Source organism: Drosophila santomea, chromosome 2L (genome assembly GCF_016746245.2).
Source record: "Drosophila santomea strain STO CAGO 1482 chromosome 2L, Prin_Dsan_1.1, whole genome shotgun sequence".
Taxonomy (NCBI): domain Eukaryota; kingdom Metazoa; phylum Arthropoda; class Insecta; order Diptera; family Drosophilidae; genus Drosophila; species Drosophila santomea.
In genome coordinates, this window is record NC_053016.2 from 21,086,976 (window position 1) to 21,101,245 (window position 14,270).

Below are 14,270 nucleotides of genomic sequence, written 5' to 3' on the forward strand. Positions count from 1 at the left end.
ATAAAAACAAAGACTCGCTGGAGACACAATGAAGTGAAATGATGCAAGAACGTTGGGGAAGCATCAGCAGGCTGCCAGCCAGTCTACGCACTGATCCAGTGACTCGTTCAGGCATTTGGCCAAGAAGAGGGCCTCATAACTAAATGGGAACTTACATTCCCTATAACGCTTGTTCTCGTTTCTGTTTTTGCTGTGGTAGCAACATCAGCTTTGGCTTCCTGGGCTTGCTTGTAATCCGTTATTAAAATATTGGTTGTTTTTTATTTGACTTTGCTCTTATAGTTGTGGCTATTTTGCATAGATTACTATGGAAGAACCGAGCTCGGAGCTGAGCAAAAAGCTTGTCGAAATATGTAGGACACACACTGGCAGAAGTTTTTATGTGCTGTGTGCACAAAATCAAATCAAATTACTTTTTAGTAGACTTCCAATTGAAATACATATTTGCGGTTCCATGACAAAAAAAAAGTCGGGCGGCCTGGGGCCGGATGATAAACACATATTACGCAAGTCTGCCACGCTCATTAGCAAGCACACAAGGTGTCGAACTACAAGTCATAAAACTGGGACGCCCCGTTGGTTCCGGCTTCAACGGTAAGGCAGGGCGATAGGCACGGGGCGTGTCCCACTTGCACACAGATACCCGTCTACTGACATGCATGTGAGTCCCCGAGGTGATAAAATGCTCCTGCTCCAATCGACCCACTTGTCCGGTGACAGTCCAGAATTGATATAGAACTTCCGCGAGCACACATCCTGCCGCCCTGGTGACCTTTTACTGCTTGCTCGTGTGTACGTGCACTCACGCTTTTAAATATGAAACGCGCATTAATTTTGACATCGAAGCGGAAATACATTTAATTGCTTTCTGCGTGGCCGCTCCCCCAACGTCCCCCAACGACTTAATCGCACGGCCACCCCACCACCCACCAAAACAAGTCCACGCGCCTTATCGCTGGGGGCTCCGACATATACGAAAAAATAAGATTCGCCATTAGCGCTCGTCTCCAAGGGCTTCGTTAGCAAATATTTAGCTTGCGCTTTCATTTTGTTGTTTAACAAGAAAGCCGTACGATTCCTGGTCTCCCATTTGCATGAGCTACTTCGTCAAAAATTCATTCCAGATGTATCGTAATCCTATCGACCTTAAAGCGGTTTCAAATATATAGGGTGTTTTTTTTAGAGGTATAGAACTTTAAATTGCAATAAAACAACGATGGATTATTCGATTGACATGAATTTTATTGACATGAAAGATAATCTTGTGGCATTACATTTTAAATATGATTTCTGGCATATGACCGCCACGGCTGGCTCGGATGTAGTCCAATCTGGACGTCCAATTTGCAATGACTTTTTCCAATATTTGGCCGTATATCGGCAATAACACGGCGAATGTTGTCTTCCAAATGGTTTAGCGTTTGTGGCTTATCCGCATAGACCAATGACTTTACATAGCCCCACAAAAAGTAGTCTAGCGGTGTTAAATCACAAGATCTTGGAGGCTTATGAAAAATCGGGAACAACAGCAATCTCGTTTTGGGCCCATTCGACGAATCTACGCCTTGCTTGATGATCGTTTGGTTTCAATTCTTGCACGAGTTGGATTTTGTAAGCACGCATGACGAATTGCCAAACCAAACTGAGAATAAATCACTTGACAGCTGTTAAATCGGTCGCCATCTTGAACAGTAATGCCAACTTAAAGTTCTATACCTCTAAAAAAAACACCCGTTAGTTGTGAAGGCCTTTGTGTATAAGTTTTTTTAATCTACCCATTTATCAATTTCTCTTCGACCTTTGTTTTCTGCTCATGGAACACACAACCGCGTAAAGAATCTACCTAAAATTGTGTGCTGCTTCCGTCTTTCCACAAAAACGAATCAAACGACAATTATAAAACCTAAAGTGTACGAGCTGTTTAACCGTTTAACACAAAACAAAAATTAAAATAGTTATGTTTGGGACAATAATTTTTAAGTATCCATTTCTTAGTGAACTCGCAGATTATAAAAGTGGAAGTAAACTACTTTTATAGTCATTTGAAATAGTCATTTGAAGTCTCTAATATATGCCAGTGAAATATACATTCTTATTAAATATGTTTCATTAGTCAATTCTAGGAGTGACCACTTTACAAATTTGCTCTTCCGAAACCTAACTTCATTTGAACTTTTCTTGGTTGATAGCCAACGCAGTTAGGCATTTACCTTCTTTAATAAGTCAGAGGTGATGTGTTTTCAAGACACGTTCGTGGTATATGTATGTTTGACAGCATCCAAGTTTGTTCTTGTCGCAGGCCAACCAAAGCCCATACTTTCAAGTCCCACGGATATAAGGGGCAAGAGGGAGTTAAGAGGAAGCAGCGGAAGGCAGAAAGTCACAAGCATTACGTTAACCACATGTCATACTCACTAGTGAAAAACGGCCAACTGTAAATCACTTTCCAAGTGCGGCTGAGCGCGGAACGGATACTGAAGCGGATTCCAGTACCTGGTGGATCTTGTATTCTTGTCGGGCACTCGCGAGTTTCGATCATGCACGGCTCGTATTAAGCTATCAGGCATGCGTCCGCAGAACCCGCACTCCGGCACAACTCGAATGCAATGCGATTTGGGTCAAAGTGGTGGCAAAACGACAATTCAGCCGCACTTTTTACAGTTGTCACTACTGATGCCTGTTCTCGAATTCCCGGATTCTCAATACCTCTGGCGGCTCTGGCGTTTCGGATTTGGCTTACGTTTCTGCTATTACTTTTTGCCACCGATGACAGCAAGCTGCCTTCGCACTCGCAGTTGCTCGCAGGAACAGTTGCCTTAACGCGGAGTCACTGGCGAATATTACGCCCGCCGCGCACCAGTTTTCGCGAGCATTAAGGCGTTCACAAGAATAACACGTCGCTCCCACAGCGAAACATCCAACTTGAACTTGGTAGTCGCGCTGCACGATTTAATTGGGGCAACTTTGGTAATTTCAAACGCACTTTTGCCGCCGGAACCCCCAACTTCAAATCCAATCTCAGCCTCAGTCTCGTACTCGGTGCGGCCTTGTTGTTGCTGTGTTGAATGGTATGTCAATGGTTGATGTGTTGTTGTTGCTAATGGGCAACGAGCGATGCTGTTGCTTCCGCAGCGTGCACAGCTTTCGACGAGCAAACGAAGGGAACTGACCGGACGACCAGGACTCAGTTAGCATTCGGAAACCTTCCGCCAATGGAAGGGAGCGCCAGCGCCTGCGCCTGGCCCAGCTGAGCGAAAGCTAAACAAAAGCTGAGCGGAAGCTCTGTCAAGCTTTTAGGTCAGCGACACTTGACAGCGCCTAGCTTTCGATCCCCGACATGGCCCAATGAGCCCAACCGCTACACCTGACTTCCATGGCTTCCAGGGCGCTGGCAGCCTAAGAGAGTCCATTCTACGCTCTCGCTGTCTCTTAGGTGTCTTAACGGGGACTCCGAATTCCTTGGTCCCAAGATGACCAAATTGTGTCACATTTGAGAACGGAACTCACATTGCCAAAGTCACGTGCCGGAGCGTTTGGCTGCTAAAGGACCCCAACAGCCGAACCTCTTATGGCACCCACACTTCGCAAGTACAACTGGCGAATCAGTGTCCCGCAAATTGATATCCTAATGCAACTGGCAGTCATACGGCACGCACGCCCCACGGACGGATGACTGCCGCAAGCGGTGCCGCAACTTGCAACTAAACTTTTGCGGTGACCAAAACCGAACGTGGAGTAAATCCCCCGGCCAACTGACAACTACAATGACAGCTATAGGTGGCCACCAGGATGCAGGACAAGTGGAAGAGTGTGTTCCCACATGCCGCTTGTCGTATTCCATTAGTGTGCCGACCAACCTTAATGATTTCTTACTTACTGCGCGCCATTTCCACGCTGGAGTGACTGTGGGCGAGAGCGCCAGCTCACGCACACTCACTGTTACAGGGGCATAATCGCATTCGTACTGGTTTTCAAGTGCTGTGGCATCTACGAGACAACGCTTTTGAGTGGGGTCGCCGTATTAATCTGCAAGAGGTTGCCTGTGTGTCTGTGTGTCTGCATCAACGGTCGGGTAAAAGTTCAAGAAATTGCTTTTGCATGAGCCATTCGGAGCGCGGTGGGCGGGAGGCCAGAATGTCGGAAGAGCGCTGGTTGGCCGGACGCGCGTCCTGGCCACACAAAGGAAGCTCTGGAGATTGAAAAAGTATTGGGAACCGATAGGCGGCCGTTCAAGTTATATTACCCTTAATTAGGGAGTAGATTCAACCTGCAGATGTCTGCGCTGCCATATACATATGTATGTACATTATGGGATTCAAATGTACCGAAATTTAATTATTGACACCGCTCACTAAAGTAACTTAAAGTAACAATTTCACCTCGCTCAACCTTGGTCGGCAACTTTTCCCGCAAACCTACTGTTCTCGAGAGCCGCGACTATATGATACCCAGTACTAAGCTAATAAGCTGTCAAGTAATAACATATTGTAAATATTCATATCCAATTACCAACAGTTTTGCATGTAGAGTTACTTGATGAAAAATCATTGGCCGTAATCTGTCTTTTAAGCGATAAAATAAAAATAAATTGAATAATAGTAATAATATACCCCTAATCGGGTCAAAATCGCCATCAAGCCAACACATTATCCAACACATTTCTAGCACTGTAAATAAATAGAAAATAAGAGAGAACGCTATAGTCGAGTTCCCCGACTATCTGATACCCTTTACTCAGCTAGTGGGAAGGCGAAGGAGAGTCTTCAACACTGACAGTATGTGGGCGTTAGAGTGGGCGTTGCAAAAAGTTTTTTGGCAAATCGATAAAAATTTTCAAGACTAATACAAAAACAAGAGAGAACGCTATAGTCGAGTCCCCCAACTATCTGATAGCCGTTACTCAGCTAGTGGGAAGGCGAAGGAGAGTCTTAAACACTGACAGTTTTTTGGCGGTTTGTAGGCGTTAGAGTGGGCGTGGCAGAAAGTTTTTTGGCAAATCGATAGAAATTTACAAGACTATGTGTGGGCGAAGCAGCTTTGGGCGGTTTGTGGGCGTGGCAAAAAGTTTTTCGGCGAATCGATAGAAATTTACAAGACTAATACAAAAATGAAAAATATCAAAACATTTTTAAAAAGTGTGGGCATGGAAGTTTTGGGCGGTTTGTGGGCGTTACAGTGGGCGTGCCAACATGAATCAACAAACTTGCGGTGCGTCTATGTCTATGTCTCTGGAGTCTGTATGCTTAGTCTCAACTTTCTAGCTTTTGTAGTTTCTGAGATCTCAGCGTTCATACGGACGGACAGACAGACGGACAGACGGACATGGTCATATCGACTCGGCTATGATCCTGATCAAGAATATATATACTTTATATGGTCAGAAACGCTTCCTTCAGCCTCTACGAGTAACGGGTATAACGAGACACTACTATTAGAGACTATAACGATATGCCTTGCTGTCTGGTATTTATGGTATTCTAAGCATTACCATAGAGAAGTACGGTGAGTGAGAAGATAAGAGTGTGATCGGCAGGCACCACACCGAATGCCTCGGGAAAACTTAGCCACTTTTATTAGCATTATTCACTTTAGCTCTGATGGATACTTATATGAAGATGACTCATAAGGCCATTGGTTGATTGGCATAAGACTTCAGAAATTAATTTGATTTCCTTAATTTTCAATTATTCAAGCCGAACAACTGCAGCTCATTGACACAACCGGCAGAACCATAGAAGCCGTTTATCAATGAAATCGTTTGGAAGTTGGTGTTACACCCCCACACACATACAAATATAGGAACGTGGGACAGCATGTATGCACTAAGCCCCGTAATGTTGGGTTATTAAATCAATTTCGTTTGTTGCTCTTTTGAACTACTTTTACTTGCCATGTCAGGCAGTCGAACTTGTCTGTCAGGAAGACCAAGCGGGACTCATGTCTCGGCCAAGTTAATGTCTAGGCTAACTGAGCATGCAATATTTAAGGAGTATGGAGCCAGACGGTTTTCCAGGGAAATCAATCCATTCCACTGCAGAGCTTTGTGTTCGGTTCCGTCCTTGTTTGCCTACTGTATGTGTGTGGGCACAATCACCGCGCGAATAATTATTAAGTTCAAATATGCGTGGCAGCCGTGTAAATATTTACTGTATGAAACAAATTACCTGATTACATTTGGGTCAAGCCATTTTTGCCACCAAAGTGACGCTAAATGCTCTTATTTGTGTGCGGGTTCGCCGGAACCCTACGTACATTCGCACAATCACGTGGGTAAACAAAACACTGCCACCCCCTCGTAGCACTATCATAGCAGTCAGTTAGATGTATGTGGCGTATACTCACGGGTCATACAGACAGAAATTAATTAAAAGTTTGTATATTGCTGCAACAGAATGTCTAGCTTGTTTATTTGCCCTGCTGTGTACGTTTGCTCGTGTGCCTGTCTGTGTTGGATGCAGCCATTGTTTTTTGTACGCGAATGTTTCCCATTTTTTATATATTTTCACGACCTTGTAAGTTAACAATTTTGGCCATTCACTCTGACGCAATGTTTACACATTAGTAATGGCATTTACGACCCTGGTATGCACCCATCGTCATGTATTTTACATGTTCGTTTATGTGTGCGCAAGGCTCTGTGCTGCTCTTGTTGCCTGTGGGATTGGCAAGAGAAGAAGTTACTAATCGAACTGCGTTTTTATGGCTTGAAAGTGCAGAGTAAAATGGCAGTAGCTATATTTTGTTAGACCAGCTGATGAATTACATCTTAAGTGATCTATAGACAGCTAACGTACATTTGCATGCGTAGAATCAATATCTATTTTAGCAGCCTGACTAAATAGTTTAAAAGAAGGTTTAGCAATAACGATAAATAATTTAACAAAAGATTATTCAAGAAACATTAAATCAATTATTGTTTGTTTGAATCGTGGCAATTTCGGCTGTCAAGATTTCTCACTAGACCCCTCCGGGATGTTTAATAATTTTGAGGTCTCTGCAAAGGCTCCACTAATTTTCAACAAATCAAAAACAGATTGACACTTAGTTTTCGTACTCGGTGCTCTGCAGGCTGTGTGTTTTGCGAGTTTGGCATGGAGGAGGGTGACATCCTTCTCAAAAAGCTGTGTCGTGTGCATTCATGTGGCTGCGTGTGTGTGGGTAAAGTGGGCGTGGTAGCTCACTTCGATAGCTCGCTCCGAAAATGTGTGTAAGCTACTGCAAACATATTCGCACAGCTGCGCAGCATGGCATTAATTTCCGTTAATTAAAATAAATACGTCAAGCGATAATAAATGATGGCGTGGATATCAAGCGAGCTCCTGTAAAGCATGCTACAAAACGATCCAAAAGACACACGCCGCCTTCAATTAGTCGACCACTTCAAACCCGAGCACTTGCATCGGCGGTACCTGCTCCTGTGTCGACTTTGGGAAAGTGCAAAGCGCTGCAATTAAAGGGATAACTGATTTGGCCAAAAGTAACATAAATTTTAGTTAAACAGGCTAAAACCTATTCAAATGCTGTGATGTGTCAACACATAAGCCGGTGTTGCCGGGCGTGGGATGTGCAGGTTCACCTTGACAGGACTGAGGAGATGGAAGCTTGCCAAATAGCCGGGCCAAAGCACAAATTACAGTGACGGACCCGGAGAGCAAACGTATTCAAGTGTGCGAGCTTGGCAGGAGCAAACAAAAGGTTATCCATGGCCTTCTTGTCGGTGTTCCTTGGACACAGTGCTCACACACGATACGGGAAGTAGCAACAGCTGCTCGGCAGAGCTCTCCATAGCCGGCTGATGCGGCTACGGGTGTCCCTGCTATTGAAATGTGCAGTAATGAAAAAATGTCAGCTTACACGTGGCAGGATAAGGGAAGTTGGTAGCTGTAGCTATGACCGAAGCTGATGCTGAAACTGAAGTTGAGGCAGACACTGAAGGTACATTCAACAAAAGCGACAGCGACAACAAAACATGTGTCAACTGCCAGACATCCTGAGCAATATTAATAACACTCGGCGAACATATTTTTCATTAAAGCTGCAAGGGGATGTCACACAGACGCTACATAACATAACATCTGTGTATCTGGGCGAGCTTACTCTTTAAGGATGATTATGCTAAGCTTTCAGCACACACTCGCCCTCACGCTTACGGACAAACAGAAGAAAATTTAATAAATGTAGTTAGGCGGCGATTAGCGGCCACTTTACACTCCTCCCACGCGCAGAACGGCCTTAAAAAGTTTCTTGGAAACCCTCGTGCCAAACTGGAGCTGCTGTTTTTCTCCTGCCGCGCTGCATTTGCAAGAAAACACTGCCCCACGGCGAAGTTGAAGCAGCTCACACTACGTATGGGGAACGTATTAATTGCCATTAAGGACCCGTCTGCTATTTTCGCTAACTTTTCCATAATTTATGCATGCTGGAAATCCAGCATGTGAAAACGAATACAGCCCAACCGATGCAGTTTCAAATTCAATTTCGTCAAATCGGAATTCGTGTAACACACTGTATAAATGTTTGTTCTAGTCAAGTGCTTTCACTGGTTAATTAAACAACAGTAGAGAATTTCTCAAGTTAATAATTTAACAACAGCAAGGGCCATAAACTTAATGAAAACTTTTCGAACTCATTGAAAACTTCATCTATAAAAATGTCACAAGTTGGGAAGACACCGGCCTATATAAGCCTGGCACCAGAGTACTGCGCACACTGACGCCGAGATGGTCTTTAAGCTGATACGTCCCGCTCCACTCACGGAGCAGAAACGGTCCCGTGATGGCTGCATCTACCTCTACCGTGCCATGAAGTTCATTGGATGGCTTCCCCCTAAGCAGGGGGTGCTCCGGTATGTGTACCTCACCTGGACGCTCATGACGTTTGTGTGGTGTACAACGTATCTGCCGCTTGGCTTCCTTGGTAGCTACATGACGCAGATCAAGGCCTTCTCCCCGGGAGAATTTCTCACTTCACTTCAGGTGTGCATTAATGCCTACGGCTCCTCGGTAAAAGTGGCAATCACATACTCCATGCTCTGGCGCCTGATAAAGGCCAAGAACATATTGGACCAGCTAGACCTGCGCTGCACCGCCATGGAGGAGCGCGAAAAGATCCACCGAGTGGTGGCTCGCAGCAACCATGCCTTTCTCATCTTTACATTTGTCTACTGCGGCTATGCCGGTTCCACCTACCTGAGCTCGGTTTTAAGTGGGCGTCCGCCCTGGCAGCTGTACAATCCCTTTATTGATTGGCATGACGGCACACTCAAGCTCTGGGTGGCCTCCACTTTGGAGTACATGGTGATGTCAGGCGCCGTGCTACAGGATCAACTGTCGGATACGTATCCGTTGATTTACACCCTCATCCTTCGCGCTCACTTGGACATGCTAAGGGAGCGCATTCGACGCCTCCGTTCCGACGGGAACCTGAGCGAGGCCGAAAGCTATGAAGAGCTGGTCAAATGCGTAATGGACCACAAGCTAATTCTAAGGTAGGAAGAGCTTATGGTATAGCCACAGCTAGGGCAACTTACCTATGTTTTTCCCGTAGATACTGCGCTATCATTAAACCAGTAATCTCAGGGACCATCTTCACACAGTTTCTGCTGATCGGCCTGGTTCTGGGATTGACGCTGATCAATGTATTTTTCTTCTCAGACATCTGGACGGGCATCGCATCCTTCATGTTTGTCATAACCATTTTACTGCAGACGTTCCCCTTCTGCTACACATGCAACCTTATCATGGAGGACTGCGAGTCCCTGACCCATGCCATTTTCCAGTCCAACTGGGTGGATGCCAGTCGTCGCTACAAGACAACATTACTGTATTTTCTTCAAAACGTGCAGCAGCCTATCGTTTTCATTGCCGGCGGCATCTTTCAGATATCCATGAGTAGCAACATAAGTGTAAGTGGTTGCCAAAGTAATACATGCCCTTTGAATTCTCTTTCATTTTCTACCCCTTCTTTAGGTGGCAAAGTTTGCTTTCTCCGTGATAACCATTACCAAGCAAATGAATATAGCTGACAAATTTAAGACGGACTAAAATGATACATTTCGTATCCTTTTTTGAATCCTCTTCGCACCACCGTTATTCCCCAAATCGTGACCCCCACAAACAATATATTTCCAAAACATATGCTTACATTTATTGACACTGTGGAAAGAGAGATTCTTTAGCTTTCTCTAAATAAAGAGTTGTATTAGGGAATGGTTAATTGTGATACCAACGCTGTGCAAGTTCCCAATGTCGCAACTCGTTTAAAGCTGCCACGGACACACTTTTGAGAAACTGTTTGATTTTATTATACCCGTTACTCGTAGAGTAAAAAGGCATACTATACTCGTTGAAAAGTATGAAACAGGCAGAAGGAAACGTTTCCGACCTTATTAAATAAGTATATTCTTGATCAGGAGCAATAGCCTAACCGAGCTGGCAAGGTCCGTATGAACGCCTCGATCTCAGGATAGAATCCAGATCTCAGCTAGTATGTTGAAAGTAGAATACAGCTTCCAGAGACACAGTCGCAGCTCAAGTTTGGTTCCAACTTTTGCCACTCCAACGCCCACAAGCCGCCCAAAACTAACACGAACCATTTTTATACCCGTTACTCGTAGAGTAAATAGGTATACTAGATTCGTTGAAAAGTATGTAACAGGCAGAAGGAAGCGTTTCCGACCATATAAAGTATATATATTTTTGATCAGGATCAATAGCCGAGTCGATCTGGCCATGTCCGTCTGTCCGTTTATCCGTCTGTTCCGCTGAGATCTCAGGAACTACAAATGCTAGAAAGTTGAGATTAAGCATACAGACTCCAGAGACATAGATGCAGCGCAAGTTGGTCGATTCATGTTGCCACGCCCACTCTAACGCCCTCAAACCGCCCAAAGCTGCTACGCCCACACTTTTGAAAAATGTTTTGAAATTTTTTAATTTTTATATTGGTCTTGTAAATTTCTATCGATTTGCCAAAAAACTTTCGGCCACGCCCACTATAACGCCTACAAACCGCCAAAAATTGTGTTTAAGACTCTCCTTCTCCCTTCCACTAGCTGAGTAACGGGTATCAGATAGTCGGGGAACTCGACTATAGCGTTCTCTCTTGTTTTATTTATCATTTTATTATTTTTTTTTGCAATTTCTACCGATATTCCAGTAAATGTTAAAATTACTTCATGCAAATTAAAATTTTTATTAAAAAATTATTTAAAAAAATATTTTATTTTAATATTTTAGTAAATTTATTGGTGATAAACTTTTCAAACTTATACAATATTACAAGACACTACTATTGGTTTTTATCTTAGATCGTTCTCGATCCGATCTCGAAACAGACTGACTTCTCGATTCTAATTCCCGATCCAATCAACCTCGGCCAGAAGCTTTTCTTTTGAAACTTCTTGAACTTTCAATTAGGTTTAAAATAAAAGCTTGATGGCGAAATTATTTCTCTGCGTTGTGAAATTCAATTATGCTGACTGATGCAGTTTGATTGAAGCGCAATAAGTTGACCATGGTTTGGTCTCCAATCGGATGCTGTGTTTCTGAGAGTTCAATTATGTATCTTAGCGGGTAGCTAATGACAAAAGCAAAGACAAAGGAAAAGCCTCCTAGATTGAAATTTAAAATTTGTTTATAAAATGGGATAGAGTGCTATGTTTGCGGGTTGGATAACTCTCCCCCTTCTAAAATTACGCGTCCCGCTTCATTACGAATTTCGTTTAAACGCTCATTTAATTCTGTTAAAAATACTTCCTCATTATTTGGTTTTTCTAGTTTTGGCCGTTTTCGTTTGGTTACAAATATAAAATATCTGAATTTTATTATTAGTGTAGTGTCAGATAAAAAATTATTAAAATTAAAAATATAAAAGAAAGTGATATCTTGGTATTACTTATTTTAATGAAGGAACTTAAAATGTTTACATTATCTAGAGAGAGTTCCGAGTTATAAGACAGTATGTAATCGGATATTTGATAATCTGTAAAATGGTTTGTAGTTATGTATTCAAGAATTTTACTTTCTAAATTGGTATATGAAATGTTGTTTATTGTGGTTGTACCGTTAAATGTTATTACAAATTTCCCGTTATGTGGGAGTTGTTAACAATATTGTAACCATTTATAAAAATGGCACCGTCTTGGATGATATCTATTTCCTTATTTTTCCCCTTATTTTATTGCAAGTGGATTTTTCTCCATTTAATAATTTGGTAAAACAGGTTTTTTCTTTATTTATGGTACAGTAATTGTTAAAAAGTTCGGTCTTAAATGTAGACATTTCATAATATGTATTGTCGTATTTTGCGACTTGATTGCTTATTAATAGTTTTCCATCGCTTTTGGAAATGCTTTATCGATTAAATTTTGCAGGTCAAATGTTAAAAGTTTTAGGCGATGTTTTCTTAATGGTAAATCTTGGTCAATAAATACATGTTCAAAATCATCAGAAAGAGATTCTATTTCTTTAAACAATTTGGAATTGATAATAAATTGTTTGTTATTATTTTCTATTAAGTCCTTAATTGAATTTTGAATTATGACGAAGTCATCATGATCCGAAGTTCCAGCTAACAACTTCCACGCGGTTCCTAATTCATTAATTCCCCTTTTGGATCTAGATGATATTAGCTGTGATAAAATTAGCTCGATAACTTCTATATAAGTCGTATGCGATTTCCCATTGTGATCTTGTGTTAGTGTCTCTTTTTATGTTTTCTGATTCAATAATATGAATTGGTCTTTTATCGCTATAAATAAAATCCAATCTGGAGAGAATTGCTTGGAAGTTTAAAACTGTACCATGGTTAGTTTGAGCATCATGTGCTGCTCCCATGATTTTATTACATAGAATTGTTAAAGCGATAAAATATTGTTCGCTTCGAATTTTATAAAGATTCATGGCGGTTTCAGCCGCTTCTCTCCAGCTTACATATTGGGTTATTTCTCCTCTGAACTTTTGTAAAGATTTACCTACCTCTAGAGTAGTTTCACATTTTACAGTTGGGTCGATTGTTTGGATTTTATAATCTTCTGCTACATTTATGCTAGCGGTTATCTGCCCTTCTATCCCTTCAATTTTTCTGGTTACTTCACTCAATTGTACACTTATTAATCGGTTAATTAATTCCATAGTCAGATTGCTGTCGTTGGATATCCCGCCCGCAGAAAGAATTGGTGCTAAACCTCCGGTTGCCATTGTTAGATTCAAATCTTCAAAACTTTTTATTAAATTTTCCAGATTGTTTTCTTTTAATAATGGTTAAGCTAGATTTTAATTTTTTTAAGACTTTATAATATTTTCTGTATCTTGATCTTGTTTTATTACAATTTTTTTATACTTAATATTATTTTATTCTGCTTACGATACTTTCCGTTGTAGTCTTCTTTTAGTTTAGTTATCCTGAATATTTTCTGTTGGGGTCTTCCTTCAATAAATTGTTGTATTCAGCTTTGACAGCGGATGGCTCTCTACTCTTCCTTCCTTCGTTCTTGGTGTTGATTTTTTATTATTATATTTTGTTTAATATTCTGGTTTTCGTTTTTAGTTGGTTTTTACTTGTGTTTGTTGTTGAGTTCTGTTTAGTATCGTGTTCTTGAAACTTGTACTAAGTATTCAGTCCACCTTTTTTAACTTCTTAATTGGATAATTACATTAATTAATTTCCAATTAAGTTTTTCCACGATCACTGTCACAGTTATTAGATGTCGTTGGATTAATGAGGATATTTTGATTTTTCCTCTAAAAATATGGGTTGTTGGCGGCGCTTGTTCCGTTTTATATTTAACTTATTATCGTTAATATTTATAATATTTTTAGAACTTTTGAATTACATCGCCCCACGTTGGACGCCAATTAAAATTGTTTCAAAAAATTATTTAAAAAAAATAGTTTATTTTAAAATTTTTTTGTACATTTATTGGTGATACACTTTTTTAACCTTTTACAATATTACAAGACACTACTAAGATCCGATCTCGAAACAGACTGACTTCTGGATTTTAATTCCTGATCCAATCAACCTCGGCCATCTTTTCTTTCGAAACTTCTTGAACTTTTAATTGTTTAAAATAAAAGCTTGATGGCGAAATGATTTCTCTGCCTTGTGAAATTCAATTATGCTGACCGATGCAGTTTGATTGAAGCGCAATAAGTTGACCATGGTTTGGTCTCCAAGCGGATGCTGTGTTTCTGAGAGTTCGATTATTTATCTTAGCGGGTAGCTAAGCGCTGGCAAAGGCAAATGACAAAAGCAAAGACAAAGGAAAA

The 14,270-nt window shown here is 41.5% G+C and overlaps 2 protein-coding genes across 8 annotated transcripts in view; one reads left to right on the forward strand and one right to left on the reverse strand.

Annotated features, from left to right (window-relative positions):
* Positions 1-3,174, reverse strand: part of LOC120454558 (zwei Ig domain protein zig-8) — a 54,203-nt gene extending 51,029 nt beyond the window's left edge. For 4 of the 7 annotated variants that reach the window (XM_039640008.2, XM_039639997.2, XM_039639987.2 and 1 more), the window contains exon 1: positions 2,416-3,174. The gene's annotated coding sequence lies outside the window, so the exon portion shown is untranslated. The remainder of the gene's footprint in view (positions 1-2,415) is intronic. The other 3 variants (XM_039639960.2, XM_039639969.2, XM_039639952.2) reach the window with 1 other exon arrangement.
* Positions 3,175-8,720: 5,546 nt separating this feature from the next.
* Positions 8,721-10,215, forward strand: LOC120454864 (odorant receptor 42b). Its single transcript, XM_039640420.1, has 3 exons — positions 8,721-9,487; positions 9,547-9,904; positions 9,969-10,215. Exons 1-3 carry the CDS (start codon positions 8,721-8,723, stop codon positions 10,041-10,043), a joined length of 1,200 nt encoding a protein of 399 aa, XP_039496354.1. The 3' UTR covers positions 10,044-10,215.
* Positions 10,216-14,270: the final 4,055 nt, after the last annotated feature.